This window comes from Peromyscus maniculatus, chromosome X (assembly GCF_049852395.1).
Source record: "Peromyscus maniculatus bairdii isolate BWxNUB_F1_BW_parent chromosome X, HU_Pman_BW_mat_3.1, whole genome shotgun sequence".
NCBI lineage: Eukaryota > Metazoa > Chordata > Mammalia > Rodentia > Cricetidae > Peromyscus > Peromyscus maniculatus.
The window spans coordinates 2,768,769-2,790,978 of record NC_134875.1 but is presented as its reverse complement, the minus strand read 5'-3'; the positions used below and the strand labels follow the sequence as shown (position 1 = coordinate 2,790,978).

Below are 22,210 nucleotides of genomic sequence, written 5' to 3'. Positions count from 1 at the left end.
TTTTTAATTGTAAGCTACACAAAGAATATGCATGAAGGATATATTAAAGACAACTTCAAATGGATTCAGAAAAAGGTTTTCAAGACTTTATAAAACAGCACAGGGAAAAAATAAGGGAAAAAATAGGAAATCTTTAATTTTTAGAGTTAGAGGCCTATTGTGTACAATTCCACATCCAAGCTGAGTAAATAATATGAATAATAGAAGCACTATAAAAATTGCTCCTGGAAACACCCATCTAAAATTCTGAAACTGTAAATGCTCATGTAGATATTCATCGATGATAAAATGTTTGTGACCAAAGATAAGGGCAGGTGTCTTCCAACCAGTGTTGAATACAGCCCAGAAACGAGTCTTTGGGAAATGCCACAGCCCCACTGCAAGCTCACACCCAACACGTTAAGATCTGGCTCTGCTGTGGGAACGCTGTCAACAGTTTAGCACATCTGGGCAGGAAAACATGAGTTGTGCTCAGTTTTAAGTCTGAGTGAACATGTTGGGTTGGTTTTCCTATAAAGGCCCGTTTGCAATGGAATTGGCTCTGTGACCTCCTGAATAAATGAAAGCACGCAGAGAAAAATGGATCCCACCGTTATTTATTTCTTCCTAAAATAAGACAGGTAACATTCACTTTGGGCAAGTGACAGGGAACCAAAGAAGCCAATCGTGAAATCAAATGACATTTTCTTGCAAAATGAGAGTGCCACTGCTGGGGAGAATGTATCTCCCTTGCTGTCAGGGGCTAGAGGATCCACACTGAACTGTTGCTACTCACAGAACTGTTGGGGGTTGACTTAACGGTTAACAGAGTCTCAGTCATATTTCTAACAGGCAAAGTAAAGAGAAAGGAGCTGCCCTGACTGCTACTAACGTCCTCTTAGCACGGCTAATGCTCCCTGTGCGTCCTCTACGTGAGCTTCAGGTGGTTTCTTCAGAGTGGTCAAGGACCAGGGATTGAAGGTATGTTTCAACAACAGACACATCTTGCTCTTGCTGTTTGGAAATGGAGAATTAGGGAATTGTTATTCCATCTCTGCCCGTAGGAAGCCATCCCGAGGCACAAGGCATTACAGACACAGGACTTACAGTTTCCATGATAACTCTGTCCTGCGCCTTGCAGATTTCTTTCTTCACTTCACTTTCTTCACCACCAATAAAAGCTTTTCGATGTTTACTCAAGTCCTTGGCTTTCTGAAACAAACAAACAAACAAACAAACAAACAAACAAACAAACAAAACTCTGCTTGAGCACAAAGCCCTGGCTTGGCTTGACACCTCACCTCATTTAATTTTAAAAGAACCGACTTTGCATATCCAAAGGAGGCTTGTTATGAATTCAAAGTAAGAACAGTGGCTACTTCACACACATCTAAATAGCCACTCCAAACAAAGCTCCAGTGCCACATTTTAAGGTGGTGCCCTTGTGGGACAACAACAGCTAAGGCACTTATCTCGGAAAATGGGTGGAGGATCAGTTAAAAGGTCCCACGGAGCAGACATGGAAAACGAGGCACAGGCCCACGTTGGAGACCCCCAAGGTTTCCCCAGAGGAAGGAGCCATTCGCTATGTCCATGGAATGTGATTTTTCAGAGGAAGACACAGTGTACGATCCCATGACCCTTCAATCTAAGAAAAGCGCAAGCGGGGACTCAAACCCCTCTGATCTCTCAAAGAACACTGCAGTGGTGGACACAGAGGAGAAAGAACTGTGTCACCCTCTGTCCAGAAATTGCAAAATGCCTGTTCGGTCTCTGCCCTATTCTCAGGGCCCAGAGCAGCTTGGGAACAGATGACATGCACACTAGCTGAAAACAGGTATGGAAGGGGAGCTTGCTGGGCTCGCGGCTGAAAAGGACACAAATGGTGACTTCAAGCCGTAAAAACATAGGATTTCCTTAGGGAAGACAAGGCGCGGGGAGCTTTCTGGGCAAAGAGCAGAAGCAAAGCATGGACACGGAATAGGAGCCACTTCAGGGGAAGCTGGTGCACTGGGAGGAGGGAAGACAAAATGGACAGAGGGAAGCAGGCAGCCAGTGAAGCTGTCAAGAGGCTGGGGGGGGGGGAGCGGGCGTGTTGTGCAGAGGACACAGGAAGCAGAGAGAATTAAGAAGGAAGGCCACTGGGAAATCTGGAAGAGGGGAAGGCCATGTTAGAGAACAACAGTCCCTCAGAGCCAGAGCCAAGGACTAGGAAAGGAAGGAAGCCTGAGTGGAGAAGCAGAGGGAGATCAAGAGAGTGAGAGAGGCAGAAGAGCACAGGGCAGAAGGGCAGGGACCACCTGGGAAGCCAGAGAGGCCCAGTCACAAGGCTCCCTCTGTGGTGCTACTCACATTGAGCACTCACAGTTAGAAGCAAGCCTTTCCGGTCAGTTCTTCCAACCAGTTCCCAAGCAGTATTCAGCTGCACTAGAGCTGCATGTTCCCTTTCCTTAAGCTCTTCCTAAAGGACTGGATGTATGTAGATGGCCCCCAAGGTCTTGAAAATTCAGTTTTACTTTTCTGTGTGCATGGGTGTGTGCCAGAGGGTGTCCATGTATGTGTGCTTGGGTGTGGAGACCAGAGGTGATAAAAAAAAAAAACACTCAAAGTGATTTCCTTCACATGTACATGTTTGCACGCATATGTGTGTGCTCCCGTGTGCCTGCGCCTTCCTGAACCGCTCACCACATGACTTTTTGAGGCAGGGTCTCTCACTAAACCCGGGGTTTTCCAATTTGGCTGTACTGGTGGTCCCACAAGCCCCAGGGCTCCTTGTGTCTCTCTCTCTACCCTCACCACTCTGGGGTTATAGGCACCTGTTGCCGTGCCTGGAGGACACATGGCTGCTGGGGATATACACTAGGGTACTAACTGGGGTACTCATGCTTGCTCAGCAAAGACAGACCTAGCTTCTCGATAGCATCTTGAAAACATTTAATTTACCTTGGCACACTGAGCACTTGAGTTAAGGCATCAGAATCAGATATGAGGAGAGATTATTTCATAGCCTATTTAAATGAGAGCATCAAAAAGAATTCCCATTGAAGGGCTGCTTCAACTCCTGGGTATATAGAGGTCACTCAGGACCTAGAGCTTCAGCAAGGCTACCATTGCCAGCTCGCAGCTCTCAGTTCAAAGAGGGTTAATCCTCTGCCAGCTTTGTCATTCCCCACATCTCTTGGGGAGCTCTTGAAATACACGACCACCAATACTCAAGAACAATGCTGATGTCGGAAGACTGCAAAACACTCAACATGAAAGAAAATAAAACCTACCCTTGCCCATTGCTTGTTTGACCGACCTGTCCAATCCAAACGAGTCAAAGAAAACCAGAAGGATCCCCAGACTTGCCAATTTCCCTCGAAATGTCACGGGAGGTCAATAGTAGCTCATCACTGCGATGCAGTATGCTCCTTTCTAAGCAAATTTCCAGTCACCAGCTCCCATGCTAGAACACTGCCCCCAACACTGTCATCAGTTTCCCAGCTTAAACAAACCTTAGCATTTCTCCTATGTGTGGGGACAATAATCCAAAGAGAATGTGATCCCGGATTTCAAAACTAATTACTTCTCCCACAACCTGAGAAAGGGCCAACCTGTCTTCTGCTTTCATAGACACCTGGTGTGACATAAAATGGGTGTGTTCTGTTACAAGTGCAATCCACCAGACCTTCAAAACTGTGTCACATAAATCTTTAGCGTTTTCAATCCTGGTTTCATGATCCTCTAGAGCTTTCTGTAAAATCTTCATCTGCTGCTGAGCTATAAGCTGCAATAGAGGGAATCAATGACAAAATGTCAGTAAAACTGAACATCCAACCCTGCTGCTTACAGGAATTGCTTCCCGTGATGTTTTGTGTTCTGGCATTCATGAACAAGTTTGAAGACGTGCCCTTCACTGCCAAAAGCAACATAACACGGTCTGACCAGTCACAGAGTGAGATAGTCTGTCAAGCCTGTGCAAAAATTCTATGAAATAATTATTCATTTTGAAATTAACACAAGACCCACCTAATCTGTGGATTCTCACCTCACCAAAATTAAGTACAAAGCATTCCTTTGTGTTCATAAAGTATTTATTTTAATACAACGAGGACACAGAATAGCTTCCAAGGAAACCCTTCTTTTCAAAAAAAAAAAAAAAAAGTTTTGACCTAAGCCTTCCTCATCAACCAGTCATTCCCCAGCTTGTAACCTCCCATCAACTACATTATCAACCAAATAAGAAGGGCAGGGAAGACGAATAGCAAACATGCATCAGCTCCCACAGTCAAACGTTCCATAGCAACATGCCACAAAATGAAACCACCGACTACGCAAAGTCTAGAAAGGTAGGGATTCTTCACAGGTCTGCTTTCAGTCCTAGGAAACTGAGGCAGGGAGGTTAATTATTTTCCTGAGCTTTCACAATGAGCAAGTGTCAGGACTATGGTTGCATCCCAAGCAATGGGGTCCAGAGAACATGCTCCTCACCACCAGACTGGAATCTGTCTCCATCTCCCTCAGATTCTAGGTTCTGCTTCCCCACCTTTGGAAGTCGGCGCCTTTGGGAGTACAGCTCTGTCCTCCATCAGGATGAAATATTCCTCCAAGACCGCACTACTCGGTGTCCATACTGACCGTTCTCACTCTGCCTCCCTGATCACTGTGTCAGAAGGCCACCTGGGACCCTCCCCCCACCCCACCCCCACCCCACCCCGTCCCGCACTATTTGGCATCTGCACTGTGTGGATCACAAAGGGTCCCCTCCCTCTGAGCATACAAGTCCATACCTTCTCTTGCACTCTCCAGGCAGTGCCTGCTCAGCCTCCCCAGCCCCCCATGCTGGCTCCTAACCCATGACCACATCACCCCTCTACAGAAAAAGAAGCAAGCCAGAGAGGATGGCCAGTCTCTCCAGGCCACATTCACCACCCTCCTTGTCTCCGTATGCTCACGTCCTGTCCTGTCCCTTTCCCTCTCGACTTGATGCACTGAAGCCCTGACACTCACAGTAAGGTGTTCTTCTTGCTCCCTTGCTCTCCCCACCTCGTCCAGCCACTTGTGATACAGAGACTCAAACACCTGGGAGTGCATGGAGTGAAGCTCCTGCCTGTAAAACACAGTAACAATTGCTGAGCATTGTCACACTGCGTGTGGGTAAGGCAATGGCACACACACTCAACGTTTTGAAACCAGAGCGGGGAGCAAAAGAGAAAGGGGACATGAATGAAATTGGCTCTTGAGAGGCGGCAATGTGACTCTCGTCCCAGAAGAATGTTGTCCTAATTTGCTGCCAGTGACGCGCCATTTCACGTGTCTTCCTTCTCGAACACCTAGGACGCTCTGATGCATACATTTCCCAAGATTGCATTCCTGGCTTAAAACTAGACTCCTCTTCCCTTTCCCTTATGGAGTAACCTGGAGATTCTTCTGAGAGCCCAAGTCTGTGTTGTGAAGGCAACATACCCTTCATCCTCTGGGACTTAGATACACGGAGAGGGCACAGAACCTCCCCCCCCCCCCACATGGGCACAACGATCTACCAAAAAGAGTGCTGATGGTACCTCCTAATAGGTATAGTTTTGTAGACCATAGAAGACTGGCCTTCCTTGCAGGAAGTTATCTGGTAAGGGGGAAGCTGGTCTCTTGCCAGTCTTGAAGCTAATACATCTCAGCTGCTTAAAGAGGGGGGAAGGGGGGGGTCCCACCAGCTATGAATAGGACTAGCTCATAGATAAAATGCAGTGCTATGTAGGTCCCATTAGCGACTCCACTCTGTGCAGGATCACAATGGCAGGCAGGAGTGACTTTGGAAGGAAGAGTCAAAGCCTGTACAGGTCTCCTTGACAAGAGGGTCACAACTTTACCTTGACTTCTGTTGGGTTTTGAAAACACTCTGGAGGTTTTCATTCAGGCTGCTGAAAGAGGCATTTATATCCTTTTCAAACTGCTTCCTCTTTGCCAGAAGGTACCGATTAACGTCACCTAGTCGAGAAAGGAAATGCTATCACTTTAAGTCAAATACCCAGAGGAAGAGGCGCACTTTCATCCCTGACACATCACCTACACGGTAATAGGAGTATCTAAAGATCTGGTGTCCATTTTGCTCTTCGTTATATTTTTATTTTTTAATTTGAGACCGGGTCTTGTGTAGCCCAGGCTGGTCTCAAACTTGAGAGGCAAGTGAGGGCGACTTCCAGTTCCTGATTCTCCTGCCTTCACTTCCTAGTGCTAGGAATACAGGTGTGGGGGCATCGAGCTTTGACGAGTGACCGCCCCTGACAAACCATTTTCTGGACACCTCAAAAACCCAAGCAGTTCATCTGTACCAGAGAGAGCAATGCTGTCAGACATCCTTGCTTGTACGAACTGACTCAATACACTGGCTAAGAACTGACGGTGTCTCTCCAGTAATGCTGTTTTAGGGCCACCTATACAAGTGAATAAAAGCTGTCTCAGCCTGAGGGGCGTGTGATACACTGACTTGGTTACTGTGGATGACGGAAAACAAGCTAGTGTGGCATGCATGATGTTTGCATGCTATCACCCTTTTCTTCCCTGTCCACAGTGTGGCTGCCTTCAGCGTTCCCTGACAGGCTCATAAACGTGTATGGCCTAAAGGTTGTTTTCCATGCCCTCCTTTGGCAGGGGTTCCTGGAGGAGAGCAACTTCGGAAAGCCAGGAAAAAAAAAATGACTTAATTCAGAAGGTGAAAAACAGCTGTTGAAATGCGACATGCCACTCGTGCAGTAAAGGTAAAAGGCAGAGATTTATCTGCTTGCCCATCATCCCTAGTAACACTCTCCAGCAATGCAGGAAGCAGGAAACTCTCCCCGAGGCCTCAGTGACAGCTACAACACACCCCTGCTCAGAGAGGCTAGTTAAAAGTTAAACTAAAGGTGCCGCCTGAAGGATAAATGGTAATTTATTGTCTCCCCCACCCCACCCCACCCCACCCCCCAAAAATCCTCTGGGCGACAGAAGTGTAACAGAGTCCTGTTGGCTGGTGACCACGTTCTCACCACATCTTAAGTTGTAGGGTCAGAAAGAGGGCTCTGGGACTAGCAACATCTGCTCAAACACACCTTTGAAATCCGGTATCCTCTTCTGAACAGGCTCCCTATGGAAAATGCACACAAGGATCCTTAATTGAGGACAAACATGCCAAGTTTGCTTCGAAGGAAAGGTGAGGCGCTCGGTTTTGAAGAGACTAGCGCTTACGTGAGGCAAAGTTGGATTTTCCTGTTTGGGGCCATTACTTTTATTCCTTTATTCGCGTTTTCACAGTGAACCAATGAGTTCACTGCAGAATACATAGGGGCACATGGGTAAGGGTTACTTACTGGAGCATGGGTGACTCAAAGTCAGCTGTATCCCCAAGGACCCCAACCTCTGGCTGGGTGTTGGATGACACATGAAAACTGCATCCCTGGCGTCCGTTCCCTGCCCAACTGCAGGCAGCTCCACGGAAGTGTCTCCTCTCCTCAAGCGGTGACTTCGTGTTATGTTGTGGCAGCGTAGGGGATTTTATACTAAAGGTTTACTGGAATCCATTCACGGTACAGCTGCAAGGCGCTTCATAAAGGTGTACTCACCCATCTGTCGTGCACTCCAGCTATATTCACTCTCATCCTTCCTCAGTACCCTCCTGCTAGGCTTCCTCTATCACTCAGCCAGTGTCTCTTCAACTTTCATGCCATGTGACCATATTCAACCTCCAGAGTCTGCCTCTACTCCTCAAACCTTCCCCTCTATTGGGCATTGCCTGCCTCTTCCCAGCCTCTCTTCTGAATTTGGCTTCTATTATTTTATGGACCTATTTATAATTTAGGATCATCAAATGAGAGAAAACAGGTGACTGTGGTCTCTGTGGTGCTGGCTTATTTCACTTAACACCAAACTCCCCGTTTGGATCCATTTTCCAGCAAAGGGCAGAAATTTCTTTGTATGCCTGCATGTAACCACACTGAAACTACCTCCTGGGACAGGCCAAAGTTCCTTTAAGACATCACCTGGCCGCTTGCACGTCTGGTCCTGAGGAACAGCTGCCCATCTCACTGGTATCAACTGCTGGATTGTTTGCTGCATTGAGAAGAAAGGAAAAAAAAAAACCTTTGCAAATGAAGTGTGCTGTTCTCATCATCACACATGGGAAACAGCTTCACTCTAGGGTTGGTTGAGCCCATGGCCAACAACAGTTTTAAAGTAGTCTTCCAGGAACTCATGCCCCCCACCCCAACACACACACACACACACACACACACACACACACACACACACACACACACACACACACACACGTGAAATTCAGCTCGGCCAGAGTCTGGGGACAGCAGCTACATGTATTTGTACAAGCTTTTCAAGGAAATCCACTGTGACCCATGGGCTCTGTCAGAGGCACGTTGGCCAGGACAATGGCTCTCCTCTGTGAGCCTTGTACCTCCGCCACAGGGTGAGAACGTCAGGTGGGGACAGAAACCCAGAACACGCTTGAGAATCAGCTCTCAGCACCCGAATCTCCCATCTCCACCCCACCCACCCAATCCCATGCAATGACCTGGTTAGTACCACGCCAGCCCTGTGCTCCACCTGCCAAGGAGTAGTAGAATGTCCTCTCCGTTAGGCCCAGCCCTGTATGCCCCTTATCAGTTGTTACCAGGGGTGATTGCATCTTGGTTCTGGAAGTCATCTGATGGGAGATTCTGATCAACCCTTGGGCGCTTGGCACGTCTCTCCATGTCTTTCTGTTCCTTGGTTGACATGGCTGGGACCTTGCCGGGCTGGGCAGAACTCCTGAAATGTTGGTGTGCACAGACAGTAAAGACACCAAGAAGAAATTTCATGACGGCAATGGAAACAGGTACCGGGACTCCACAGGCTGTGGCCATGTGTCCTGGCACTTGCTGTGCTGGAGCAAAGAGGAGGCAGGAGGATGACACTGATATCCCACCACATCCAATCACTTTCTGTTCCATTTTTCTGGCTGAATGCAGAGCTCCCCACAGGCCTGTAGCCCTCAGTCTCAGCCCTTTCTGCTGATTTCTTGTCACCCACCAAGAGGATCCTATTATGAGAACACCTCCCCCCCCCCCCCAGAAACCTCTTTCTCTTTTCAGGAAAGTAACACCTAGCTACTGCCTACCTCCACAAGCAAGCATGCTTACTGATTGGCTGGAACAGCACCTATACGTGAGAAAGGCCCAGCAAGTGGGCCCAGATGGCATACATATATGAGGGGTGTGTGTGTGTGTGTGTGTGTGTGTGTGTGTGTGTGTGTGTGTGTGTGTCTGTGTATGTGCACGCAAGTACATGCGTGCACGGTGGTGGGTGGGGTGTGTGGGGTCTGGAGGGGGGTGCCTGACATGCGTGGTAGGTGATACAGGCTAGGGTTGAGCACCCAGCAGGTGAATATGCATCTTTCTGTCCCTGTGCGGGGCCCCTCAGCAAGTTTACCTACTTGAGGCTGGCCCAGCAGGCACACTTGCCTGTGGTGGGCCAAGTATCCATCCTTGGTTGAGGCTGCCCTGGCACAGATGAATGGATGGCCTGGGCGTATCAGGCAAACTCAAGAGGTGGGCTAGGAGGTGCTCTTGCAACAGATGGGTCCAACAGTCACACGTGCCTGGCTCGGGCCCAGCAGTTGCCATGCACGACAGGTGACCAAAGAGTACACAAGGGGCAATGGGGACCCTCCATGTTCTCGCCCATCCCTCACTCTGTTTCCCACACACCTTCTAGTACCTGCAGAGCCCAGGATTCTGTCTAGGCCCTTGCAGAAGGGAGGTTTGCAGAAATCACCTCAACCAGGCCCCCGACACCCTGTGATTCTGTGCCACCACCAAGCACTGTGTGGGCCTAGGCTGACTCTGATTTTGTAACCAGCAGAACCTCAGAACAGGGATCCACTCAGATTAGGTGGCCATGCTTCTTCCCCTCAGAGGCTTGTCCCACCTGAGCAGGGCCCATTTCCCTGAATGGAATGATTTCTGATTAGGGGGAGAGCATGCAGGCATGTGTGAGCCTGCTCCAAGGTGCTAAAGGATGAGACCCATCCAGTAATCGAGCATGTGTGGTAACCTGGGCTTGCAGTTGTACCTGACTGAGCTGGGAACTGCAGTAACAGGGGCCGGAAGGAACTGGACTTCCCTCAGCAGAACACGTGCTGTCCTGCCCACTCCTCCAGGGCCCTGCGATCCTGACAAATCGTTCTCAGATCCGCCTCCCCCCCCACCCCTCTCCCCCTGCTTGCAGTCTGATGCAGAAGTGAGGCTCCAGACATCATCTCAAGGGTTACCCTGGGTCACAATAACTAGTCACCCATCCAAGTGAACCTGCTCCACCACCGTCCCCCGAGACCCTCCTTCTACTCGAGGGTGGTCACACCCAGTTAGTCCTCACTTCCTGAACTTAAGAATCCCTGCTTCTGGAAGAGCAGGAAAAGCGTGCAGGCACGGGTCTAGCCAACCCTGTTCCATGGTGAGGTCCACCCAGAAATCATGCCTAGGGACTCAGGGCTTGCAGTTGCACGTGCCTGAAATGAGACCTGCACTATCAAGGGTGGGAAAGGCCCAGAGCACCCCTTCTTTCCAGCATGCCTGCCTGTCTAGCTCTCTCCCGTGGACCAATCTGGAAAATACCCAAGGAGTACAAAAAGTGCCTCCAGGAAGGTCCCTACTCCCTCCCCCAGCAGGCAAAGCTGTCCTGCCCACTCCCCTAGGGGCCTGGGGCCCCAACAAAGCTTTCTCAGACTGCTCAATCCGGCCTCCTCCAGTTACATTTGGAAGTGAGGCTCTGGATGTCATGTGCTATCCTGGGTCCCAATACCTCCTCACAGACCTAGGTGGACAGGATTCACGATGATCCCCGAGACCCTCCTTACCCACGAAGGTGGGTCACACTTAGCTAGGCTTCCCAGAAAGTAAGCATCTCTGCATCTGGAAAAGCAAGCATGGCAATCGCATATGTGTGACTGGGTGAGGGCCAGGGCGGGTGTGGGGGTGTGGCGGTGTGGCGGTGTGGGGGTGTGGGGGTTGAGGTTGCGCCTGCATGTACTACTGAAACTTTCCAGAACCTGTGTGAAACTGTGTGAACCCGAAACTGTGCAACTAAGGCCTAGAAAGGCCCGAAACACCCAGAACCCTCTTTTAAATGGTCCCACCTGTAGAAATATGGGCCCGCGAGAATGTCTGGAGTGCGCAGAGACGGTCCCTAGACACTCCACCAGGACGCATGCTGTCCTGCCCACTCCTCTCAGTCCCTGTGGCCCTGACAAACCTTTCCCAGACTGTCCTCCCGGGCCTTTTCCAATTCGATGGGGAAATTTAGGCTCCTGAAGTCGCCTTATGGGTGACTACGGTAGGTTCCAACACCTAGTCACTCAGCTAGGAGAATACGCCTCACTGCAATCCCCCCAAACCACTCTTACCCTCGAGGGGCAGTCACGGCTAGTGAGACCTCACTTCCGGAAGCATTCCACCTCAGTGGAAAAACGTCCTCGAGGGCGGTCACAGCTAGTGAGACCTCACTTCCGGAAGTATTTCACCTCAGTGGAAAACGTTTGCGCATGTGTGAAACAGGCCGCCGCCCCCATCCTGAGGCCCAACTGGCACTCACGCATGCGTGCCTTGGGTCTCGGGGTTGCGCATGCGCATCCTAGAAACCACTGCACTAAGGCTTGCGAGGCACTGAACACCCACACCCCTCTTTCAAATAGTCCCACCTATGGGCATGTGGACCGAGAGAACATCAGAAGTACCCAAAGACCGCAGAAAGGGCCATGTGGAAGGTCCCTAGTCTTTCCCTAAGCACACGTGCTGCCTGGTCCACTCCCCTCGGTCCCTGCAACTCTCACAAAGCATTCCTAGACTTTCCTCCTGTGTGGAATTTGGGAGCCAGACATCACCTCAGGGAATATCCTGGGTCCTAATACCTGGCCACTCACCTAGAGGAGCAGGCCTCAGCACTGCGACCCGAAACCCTGCTTCCCCTCCAGGGTGGTCAGAGCTGCTTAGTCCTCACTTGCAGAAAATAGTCGGCCTCCGTGGAAAAGCATGGGCGCGTGTGTGCGCATGCGCCTGCCCAGGCCTTTTCCTTGGTTAGGGCCACCCACCGCCGTGCACGGGTGGACGGGAAATTGTGCTTTAAGGCCTGGGAGACCCTGAAACACCCATACTCCTGCTTTAATTAGGCCCAACAGTGGACATGTGGACCCGGATGAAGGTCTCATGTGCCCAAAGACGTCAGAAAGGGCCATGTGGCAGGTCCCTAGTCCTTCTGCAAGAACACATGCTGTCCTGCCCACTCCTCTCAGTCCCTGCTTCCTATCAAAGCTTTCCCACACATAGCCCTTGCAGGCCTCCTCCACTCCACTGTGGAATTCAGGCTCCGGACGTCACCTCAGGGACTATCCTGGGTCCCAGTACCTAGTCACTCACCTACAGGGACACAGCTCACCACAATCCCCGAGATCCTCTTTGTCCTCGGGGGTGTGGAGGTGGGGAGTGGGGGGTGGGGTCTCAGGCAGGTATGCCTCACTTCCGGAAAGTGTTCTACCTCTGTGGAAACCATGTCTGTGTATGTGAGCCTGGCCAATGCTATTCCATCTTGAGGCCCACCCCGTATTAACTCATACTTGACTTGGAGCTTTCGGTTGTGCACGCATAAACTGGGAACTCACCTAGGAAGGGCTGAAAGTGCCCGGAGCACCTCTGCTCCCTGTTTGCAATGCTCCCACATGGGGAAGTATGGACCTGTGCAGAATGGCGGGAGTACCCAAAAGGGTACTGAAAGGGCCATGTGGAAGGTCCTTAGTCTCTGCAGGGGCACACACGCTGACCTGCCCACTCCTTGGGGTCCCTAGCACCTTCACAAAGCTTTCCCAGGCAGCCCTTCCTGGCCTTGTCCACTCCAGGGTGGAAGTGAGGCCCATGACATCACCTCATGGGCCCTAACACCTAGCCACTTACCTATACAGACATGCTTCATGACAGTCACCCGAGACCCTCCTTTTCCAGGGCTAGTCCTCACTTCTGGAAACTAAGGGTGCTGGCCTCTCTAGAAAAATCAGCAAGTGTAGCTGCAGTTTTCCTGGTCCTGCCTGGCCCACGGTCAGAACAAATCTCTCTCACCTGCCAGTCCCACAGCCGCTCAGACCCAACCAAGTAAACACACAGAGACTTATATTGCTTATTAACTGTACGGCCATGTGGCTCAGGCTTCTTGCTATCTACTTCTTATATCTTAAATTAACCCATATCTATTAATCTATACCTTGCCACATGGCTCGTGGCTTACCAGTATCTTACATGTTGGCACTCATGGCGACAGCTGGCAGCATCTTCTGACTCAGCCTTGCTGTTCCCAGAGTCAGAGTTCTCTTCTCTCTTTGTCCCCTCTATACTTCCTGCCTGGCTACTGGCCAATCAGCACTTTATTTATTAACCAGCCAGAACAACACATTCACAGCATAGAGAACATCCCACAGCAAGCAAGCATGCGTGAGACCAGCTGAAGGTGCTCCTAAGGGACACCCATCCAGCAATCACACGAGTGTAACTTGGGGCTTGTAGCTGTTCAGGCTTGACTCAGGTCTGTGGTTGCGCATGCGCATCGGACCTCAGTAAGCCCCTCTTGTCTAAGTATCACTCGTGGCTGCTTCTCTGGAGGACCCGGGCGTCCAATGACGAGTGCAAAAATACACAAGGGGCAGAAAAAGGAAGCCCCTAGTCCCCCGCCCACTGTACAGTCTCGTGCCCAGCCTTTTTAGGCCTGCAGTATCCAGGGCCCCCTTCCTGATTGCCTTCAGGAGCTTAATCCCAGCTAAAGAATAAGTGAGACTCTTGGCAGTCACTGTATTGTTCAGCTTGTGTTCGGACACTTCATGGTCCTACTGTCCTCTCCCAAGGACTGTGCATCTAAGATGGCCATGCTTTGCCACCATATCATCTTGGGCATGCATAAAGCGTGGGGGCTCAGAACACAAGTACCATGATATCTGACCTTATGCAAGAAACATACAATGACAGCAGTTAAATCCACCTCTCCCCTCCCTCCACCCCTGCCCACTTGGCTATTTAGGAAGGAAATTGAGAACCACTGTTAAGCACAGGAAGAATCCCAAGGCCTTGTTGCTGTGGGGATTTTCAATGCCGTATCTACTGTGGGGAGCACCCTTGCATTCATCAAAATGGGAACTGTTGCATCAGCCCATCACACAATCACTCCACCCCCAGGTGTGGACCAATCCCCTGAATAGAAGCATTTGAGCAAATATAGATAGATACACAAAGGCTCATGGCAGCCCTAGTCTCAGTGAGAAAGTCCCAAATTACCCCCTCATGATAAAGAGATACACCAAGCATGGTATATCTGCACAACAGAATACTACCAAGCACTAAGAAGGAATGCACTGCCACTCCATGAATGTGGGAGCATTTTAACTGAAATTGGTCAGACAAAAGGCACATTCTGTAATTATCCATGTATGTGTCATGGTCAGAGTAGGAAAAACGCTGAAGAGGTGAACTTTCCAAATTGGTGTCATCTAATGTGGTGAGAAAGCATCCCACTAGATGCAGGGATGGGTACATGGACTAGTAGGCATGCCTTGAGGCAGCTTAGAGGCAAATGGTTTCTCTCTCTGTCTCTGTCTGTCTGTCTGTCTGTCTGTCGTCTGTCTCTCTCTCTCTCAGTGTGTGTGAGTGTGTGTGTGTGTGTGTTGTGTGTGCGTGTGCGTGCGTGCGTGCGTGCGTGCGTGCGTGCGTGCGTGTGTTGATTGGAATGAGATATCCACCACAGCCTGGGGCTTTTGAATACTTATTTCCTAGTACTGTTTGGGTTTGTTTGGGAGGTGTGGCACTGCTGGAGGAAATATGTCCCTGTGGGTGCGCTTTGAGGTTTCCAAAGCCTCCTGCCATTTGAAGTTTGCTTTATCTCCTTGCTGCCTGAGAGTCAAGATGGATTTTTTTTTTTGATGATGCCACCTGAATTCCTGCATGTCCACAGTCCTCCATATTTTCTGCCAAGTGACCTAGAACACTTATTTACCTCTGGAGAAACAACGTGCCTGCCTTCCAGATTCTGGCAGGTGTAAAGGTGTCCTCAGACCTGGCCCCTTCCTGATCTTATGAAGGCAGAACAGAACCTGCCGTCTCTTGTTTTGCCTTGTCCCAGACCCTCTGTGGTCAAAGCCCCTGCACCAAGGCCCCCTGCACCCTGGAACGTCAGCATCACCTCCTGTAGTGTGTGTGCATGCTTTCTTTCATGTGTGCAGCTGCAGGGGGTGGGGTAGGGAACTAGGTGACAGAGATGGAAGTGAACAGTCAGCCTCCTGGGTGGATTAGCACTTCCTGATTTCCACAGAGAACTGGCTAGTAGGAAAGAACGTTTTTGTTTTTTTTTTCCCCCATGACACGGTGGTTGCCATGACAACGGGGACAAGCCATTCTTTCCTGGTTACAGATTCATTTGCGAAGGATACTCACAGAATGGAGAGGTGGAATCACTAGACAGACACGCAAAGCGCATAGGTAGGTGCCTGTAGCCAGCCTGAGTGAGTGTGAGCTGAGCCTGTGAGTGTGCCGTGGGAGCGTGCTGGCCCTTTCACGGGACAGGAAAGGTTCTCACTACTACTGTTTGACGCGAAGCCCCAAGGACTGGCTGCTCAGCCAGCCCTGTCTCTTTGTCCTCAGGTGACACCTCTTTGGTACCAGCTTTATCGTTTCAGGCCCTGAAAGCATAGATCGCCAACCTACGTAACGGATGCCTCGTCTCTGTTTGGCGATGATTGTCACATGTGCTCTTGACAGAATGACCCTGCTCATGTGACAGCACCTTACCTGAGATAGTTGTGGCTTGTGTTGTCTTGAGGGAGAGAAGCTGGAAGGCATTTAAAGAGGAGGTAAATGGGGACGATGACTGGCAGTTTCCTTGGAGGATTGAAGCCAAGGTCTCCAGGTCTCTTGGCCTGGAGGCCTGACACAGGAAGTAAGAAATGCCTCCCCAAAAGACAGCCGCCTCCAAGCTGGCCACTAATCACAGCTAGGCAGACTGAGGTAAAATCAGTGCGGTATGAACACCTGAGGAAGGGGCAGAGTTTGTTCGCTGGACAGGTATTAGTTTGTGTCCGGGACTGAGTCTTTACTCTGCTCACGGTTGGGTTAAGCATCAGCTGGGTATTACAGGATGTGTAATTACAGGTTTCTCTCTGACCCACCAGCACATCATCTGGATCTCTGTGTATCTCTGTCCCTGTGTGTGAGCAATATGCTTTTGTACCCTTCTTGCACCCTCTCATCAGACTGTCCCCTGTCTGTGTGTCTTACCACAGGGAGGGAAGCCATCTGGAAGCTCCCATCTGGAGAAAATGTGACTAGACGTCGCACACAGGGATCGTGTGTGCAAGTTCTTGATAGAAGGCCTTCGGGCACGGAGCCAAAGCGTGTGTTGAGACAGAGATTTCAGGATCCTATCTCGCACACTTCTCTGTGCACCTCTGGGGAAGATAGTCTTCTTTCATCGGAAAGGTAACCGTTGAAGGTAGTGCACTGGAGGTGATGCCTGAAACGATGGAGGCGGGTGGCAATACTGACAATATTTAAGCAGGCTATAGAAAATGTAAGGACTTTTCTATGCCCTGGAGCAATAGGCATGCACAGATGGAATACACACACTGTGGAGAGTATGGCCTGATCTGAGTGCAAACGTTTCTCTTTATGACTGAGTTACAGATGCTGCGTGGATATCCTGGTTTGTGGGCTTGAACACATACTTGGTATTCCCAGGTATATTTTCTAACTCAGGACGTGTGTGAGGCTGAGAACATCATGCTTGAGGGAAGCAGAAGCTCGTGCAAGGCCTGCCTGGGGTCAAAAGCTTGCGTTCTATAAGCGTAACTCGGGCATCCGTGGTTGCTAAGGGCACTGAGTGAGGGGTGGGCTCTCTTGTGCCCGAGGTGTGGTGCCTGGACATGGGGGCACGTTGGGGCTTGATGGTGCTCATTCAGCCTTGCTGGAGGGCATGTGCTAGGAAGGTCCAGCAGAAGGCAGCCTGAAGTAACTGAGGCACCTATGTTTTCCTCTGTGTCCTCAAGAGACAGCTGTGGCCCAGGGCTCTGAGGGGGTTGGATCAGAGAAGGCCAACCCTGTGAGATCACACAGATTCCTCAGAGGAAAGATTACTGCAGGTGATCCCTAAATTGGGCCCCAGACTTCCACAGTACACATTTACTATTGCATCACCCAGCAGGTGTGGCCTGGGACAGACCTAGGCTTCTTTATGTAGATAGCCACTTTACACACTGTGAAATCAGATTCGAAGTCAGTAAGACTTGAATGGGAATAGGGCAGAAGGGCCGCCGCACATTTGCGCAGTGACTAGGGAGCCAGAATGTAACACCAGGTGTTTATGGATACAGAGAGGGTTGGAGGGGGAGGACCGAGGGAATGATGTGAATATCATCTGCCTCCCGTATTTCTGTATGGTTGGGAATTGCTATGGATAAGGACTGGAGTCCCTAAGAGAGCTCAGTGTGCCCACACTCACAGAAGGGACATGGGGTAACGGGAGCCCCAAAGAACAGCAGTGTCCTTAGGAAGCTGTGTTAGGAGCCGAGTCCACAGTGTTCTACCTCACTGTGCCTGGTGGCACCCAGGCAATCAATGACAGAAAGCACCTGCATCCTCGCATGAGAGGTAAGCAGCTGTGGCATGTGAGCCCTTCATGGTTCTACTGTGTTGTGGTCCTTTAAAGTGTGTGGTCCTTCTCGGCAAGCACAGTGGGCCTCTTTTGAGGATCAGACAGATGTGGGCTTTGTTTCCCGCACGCACGCGCACACACACACACACACACACACACACACACACACACACGACATGCACACTGCTGACAGGAAACCACGGGCCCAAAAGGCAAGAGCAGTCAGGAAAGGAAGAGACCCTGATACACACCTACTCACAGTGAGAAGAAAGGGATGAGATTCCACTGAGAAGCACAAGGGGGAGGGACTGTGTGGAGAGGCAGAGCATGGAGGAACATGAACAGGAGTGCTGCCCTACAGGTGAGACTGGACACCACTTCCGATTCAAAGCATGCCTTCTGGACTTAGGGATGGGCAAGTGACCATACAAGGTCATCAAGCTAACTGCTTTGATTTCCTGCCTGTCTAAGACTTTGTGGATTAACGTTAGGGCACAGAGGTTGTGGGCAGGAGAGTTCTGTGGCCTGGGGTCTATTGGTAGAACAGTGCCTATCACCAGCAGATATGGGTGTGGCAGGGTCTCCAGACTTGAGGTTGCAGCAGGAGGGTGGGCAATTCCAACAGAGACACTTACCCTGTTGCTCTCCATCTGACACTACTGAGCCTGCCAATTACTAAGCATTTCTCCACAATGAAGTGCTTTCTTTTGGGGGCTCTCCTTTGTGCCATGTGGACAGTTGATCCCATAGCGAGGTCCAGGACAGAGTTGGGAACAAGAGATCTGAACCAAAATATGGGGGGCTGGGGGAGGGGGAGGGACGCCAGAAGCTATGACAGTGACCTCAACCATCCTTACTTGCCATGTTATGCAAATCACCGTGAAGATTTCCCTACCCCCTTGCTCTTCAACCTGGCATCACACTGGTGTGGAAGGCACGGGTGCACTAGGTGTCCACAGGCTTCCTGGGGTGGGGCAGAGTGGGATTAGCTCCCTAGGAAAGAGAACAATGAGGCTCCCCCCACCCCCAGGGAACCCCAGGGAGCCCCAAGGTACTGGATGGGCAAGAAAATACACAAGCCATGTAAAGAAACTCACCTCTCCAGGAGGAAGTTCACCACCTCAGCCCCAGGTGGGGAACCGTGTGTTACACATCTGCTCTGGATCCTTCCACATCTTCTCCCGGATGCACCCTCAGCTCTGTGGAACAGACTTTGTGCACCCCCTTGCTTTCTCTCTCCTCACCTCATTGAGCTGATGCATCTGTGTCCACTAAAGGCTAATTCCTTCCTAACGCAGCCCTGCTTCCCTCTCGCACACTACAGGATACGCCCACATCACTCTGAGCAAGGACATCAGTTCAAGCTTGTCTACCGGATTCTGGAGGGAGGATAGCACCGCAGGCAGGGGAGCCAAGCCGGAGACGACCAGCAGTCACAGTGCCCACCACAATCAAGGGAGCCAGTCACCCTGTCCTGATCAGCACAGCACCATGGACTCTGCAGAGTATGTGCTCTGTGGCTGGAAGGGCCAGCTGTGGCCTGCAAGGGTGCTGTCCAGACCCGGGACTTCAGCCCATAGGAAGAGGAGAGGGGCATCTTTCCTGGAGGTCCAAATCCTGCCTGTGGGTGAGAAGACGAGAGTAAGGAGCACAGAGGCGAGGCCCCTAACCAAGTCTGAAACCGTAACCATCGCCTCCTTGGCAGGAAAGGAGTCACAGGGCAAAAGCTCGCCGAGGCAGACCAGGGCATACAGAAAAGCCCTCAAGGTGGCACTGGATGTTCTGGGCGAGGGAACCTGCTTGTATCAAGGAGGAAGGGCAGGTGGCAGAAGAACCAGCACAGCGGCGCCAAAGGTTCCGAAAGAGCAGGCCAGCTCCAGCCCACGCCAGCGCCTGCACCTCCAAGGGCGCAACCAGAAAGGCCAAGGGCTCTCCCACAGGAGTCCTGGGAAGCGGGGCCGCCCGGGATCTGTGTGGATGGGCTCACCGAATATGCCTGCAGTGCAAGGGGGGAAAGCCCGGGCGCACAGTGCTGTTGGGCACGCTCACTTTGAAATGCAAGGAAACATGCCAAGACGCACCAGAGTGTGGCCAGGTTCCTGCAAGACACCAGCAGGAAATGCTGGTGATAATCCCAGCAAGAGAAAGCTGAGCACATCCAAGCTCAGGTCTTTGAGCGCCCCGGCCTCCAGGGAGGGTGCCCGGGATAAAAATGAGCAGCAGGCTGCCTCTGGGCCACCGAGGCATGTCTCTACCTTGCCCAGAGCTCCCAAACAACAAGTACGGTGCGGCAGCCTAGAGATCCGGGCTATTGGAGCCCAAAGGAAGACCACCCTCCCAGAGAACGAGGAGGACCCCGGCCGGGGGACCCCGAAACCAGACTCAAAGGGAGCATCGGCAGCCTGCATGCCTCCAATCCCGAGGCTACGAAGATCTCTCCGCATTGCTACCCGGAAAAGGAAGATCCATGTGCTGTGTGCACAATGCGGGCTCCCAGAATTGGCAACTAAGATGCACTCAAAGGCAACTAACACCGGGGTCAAGAGGAGAGCGGCTGGAGTTCAAGAAGACCGCCAAGCCACCAACGTGGCTTCTGCTCAAGAGCCGAGTACCATCGAACGAGGCATGCTGGTCTGGTTCAAATTCCAGGACCTTCCTTTCTGGCCGGCGGTGGTCAAGAGTGTCAGCAAAAACGGCAAGATGGCGAGGGTGCTGTTGATCGAGGGCAACATGCAGTTTGAGCACAGGGGTGTCAGAGTCCCTCTCCGCAAGCTGAAGCACCTGGACTGTGGAGCAAAATTATCGCTCCTGCGGAGAGCCAGCAGAGTGTACAGCCAGGGCATCAGCTGGTGCCTCTCAGTGATTGACCACTACAAAGAAGACCTTGCCTGTGGCTCCTTCCTGGGCTCCTTTATGGACTACTACACCTCCCAAGCCAGTTATCCGCTAAGGAGAGCCATCCAAGAGGGCGACCTGCACATTGATTTCCCCAAGGTGAGCTATGCCGACTTGGAAGATTGGGAGGAGGAGACAGCCCTGGGTGGGAAGGGGCCCCGCAAGAAACTCCTGCCTGACCGCATGAGGGCCTCTTGGGACAGAGCCAACCAGAAGCTAGTAGACTTCATCGTGAAGAGAAAGGGGGCCGACCAGCACCTGCGGGACATTGTGAAGGGCAGGAAACCGTCCAGGTGGCTGGACGACCTTTGGAAATCAAAGAGGGAAGTCTTCTGCATTGAGACCTACCTGGAGGATGAGGACCAGTTGCATCTCGTGGCCAGACACTTGCAAGAAATATCCAAGGAAGCGGATGAGGCCCTGCTCTCGCTGGCAAGAGGAGACAAAGTCCGGTTTACCATGGAGGTTCTTCTTCCAGAAGCAATCATCTGCTCCATCGCTGCCCTCGACGAGCTTAGCTACAAGGAGGCAGAAGAGAAGTACCTGCGTGGCCCACCCGTGCACTACCGTGAAAAAGAGCTCTTTGACAAGACCATCCTAAAGGCTGCCCGGATGAGGTCAGCATCCAGGATTCGGGCTGCCAGGAACCCCTCTGCACCCTCTCCTTAGAAGGGAGCTTCCTCCTTTCAGCCATCACCCCTGCAGCTCCACCTCCAAAAGAGGACCATCTGGGAGACTCTGGGGTTTGCTATGGCCACTGTGAAAGCTCCTCACTGCACACGTTTCTCCCCTCCCACCCACCCACCCACCCACACCCTCGAAATAAATGTTCATGTCCATGCTTGACGATGCAGATGTCCACATCGGCTCGACAATTCCTGTAAGCTTCAGGCCAGGCCTAGCCCTCTTTAGCCTGTGCCCAAGGCGCGGTGGGGGCGCCTCTCTGGAACGTCACCAGCCATGGGTGGAGTATTAGCTAGCTATGCACAGCCTTGCACTCTCTGCACGGACCCCACGCACCCAGACAGCACACCAGGTCCCTGATGACACTATGTCTCTCTCCCTGTCCTCTCTAGGGTTCTATGGATGGGTCCGGATTCCACTGTTTTCTCCATTACCTCATTCTTGCTCACTCACGTTGAAGGAGAGGAACAGATGTGTGCTTTGAGCTGTGCTTTGAAGCCAAAGAAGGGGTTGGAAATGTTGTGACCTCGGAGATAGCCTGATTTCAAAGAACTTACACACACACTCTCTCTCTGTCTCTGTCTCTCTGTCGTCTCTGTCTCCCTCCACCACCACCACCACCACCACCACCACCACCACCACCACCACCCCTCTGTGTGTGTGTGTGTGTGTGTCTGTGTGTGTGTGTCTGTGTGTGTGTGTGTGTGTGTGTGTGTGTGTGTGTGTGTGTGTGTGTGATAGGTCAGAATCTGGTGCCTTCTTCAGTTATTCTCTCTCTAATTTTTGAAACAGGATCTCTGGACCTGTAGCTTGCTCACTGATTGTGCTAGAATGACTGGCTAGACAGGTTTTTTTGATCCTCCTGTCTCTCTCTCCCTGGTGCTGAGATTAAACATACCTGTCCATATACCTTTTTTTTTTTTTAAATGAGTACTGGGTAATGAACTCAGGGTGTCACCTCATGCAGAAAGCACTT

At 51.3% G+C, this 22,210-nt stretch overlaps 2 protein-coding genes across 9 annotated transcripts; one reads left to right on the top strand and one right to left on the bottom strand.

Annotated features, from left to right (window-relative positions):
- Positions 1–284: 284 nt before the first annotated feature.
- On the bottom strand, positions 285–16,423 carry LOC143271030 (X-linked lymphocyte-regulated protein 5C-like). Of its 7 annotated transcripts, none has more exons than XM_076562833.1 (9): positions 16,284–16,423; positions 8,618–8,754; positions 7,974–8,043; positions 7,047–7,081; positions 5,829–5,946; positions 4,972–5,071; positions 3,650–3,748; positions 1,087–1,191; positions 285–993 (listed from the first exon to the last, which is right to left on the bottom strand). In XM_076562833.1, the coding sequence occupies exons 1-9, from the start codon at positions 16,313–16,315 to the stop codon at positions 919–921; spliced, it is 771 nt and encodes a 256-aa protein (XP_076418948.1). In that variant the 5' UTR covers positions 16,316–16,423; the 3' UTR covers positions 285–918. The 7 variants fall into 7 exon arrangements, with proteins under 7 accessions (XP_076418948.1, XP_076418952.1, XP_076418950.1 ...); XM_076562837.1 differs by lacking the exon at positions 16,284–16,423 and adding an exon at positions 12,927–14,133; XM_076562835.1 differs by lacking the exon at positions 16,284–16,423 and adding an exon at positions 13,266–14,133.
- On the top strand, positions 16,345–21,396 carry Pwwp4 (PWWP domain containing 4). Of its 2 annotated transcripts, none has more exons than XM_076562830.1 (2): positions 16,345–16,484; positions 18,980–21,396. In XM_076562830.1, exon 2 carries the CDS (start codon positions 19,147–19,149, stop codon positions 21,217–21,219), a length of 2,073 nt encoding a protein of 690 aa, XP_076418945.1. In that variant the 5' UTR covers positions 16,345–16,484; positions 18,980–19,146; the 3' UTR covers positions 21,220–21,396. The 2 variants fall into 2 exon arrangements, with proteins under 2 accessions (XP_076418945.1, XP_076418946.1); XM_076562831.1 differs by having other exon boundaries at positions 16,370–16,497.
- Positions 21,397–22,210: the final 814 nt, after the last annotated feature.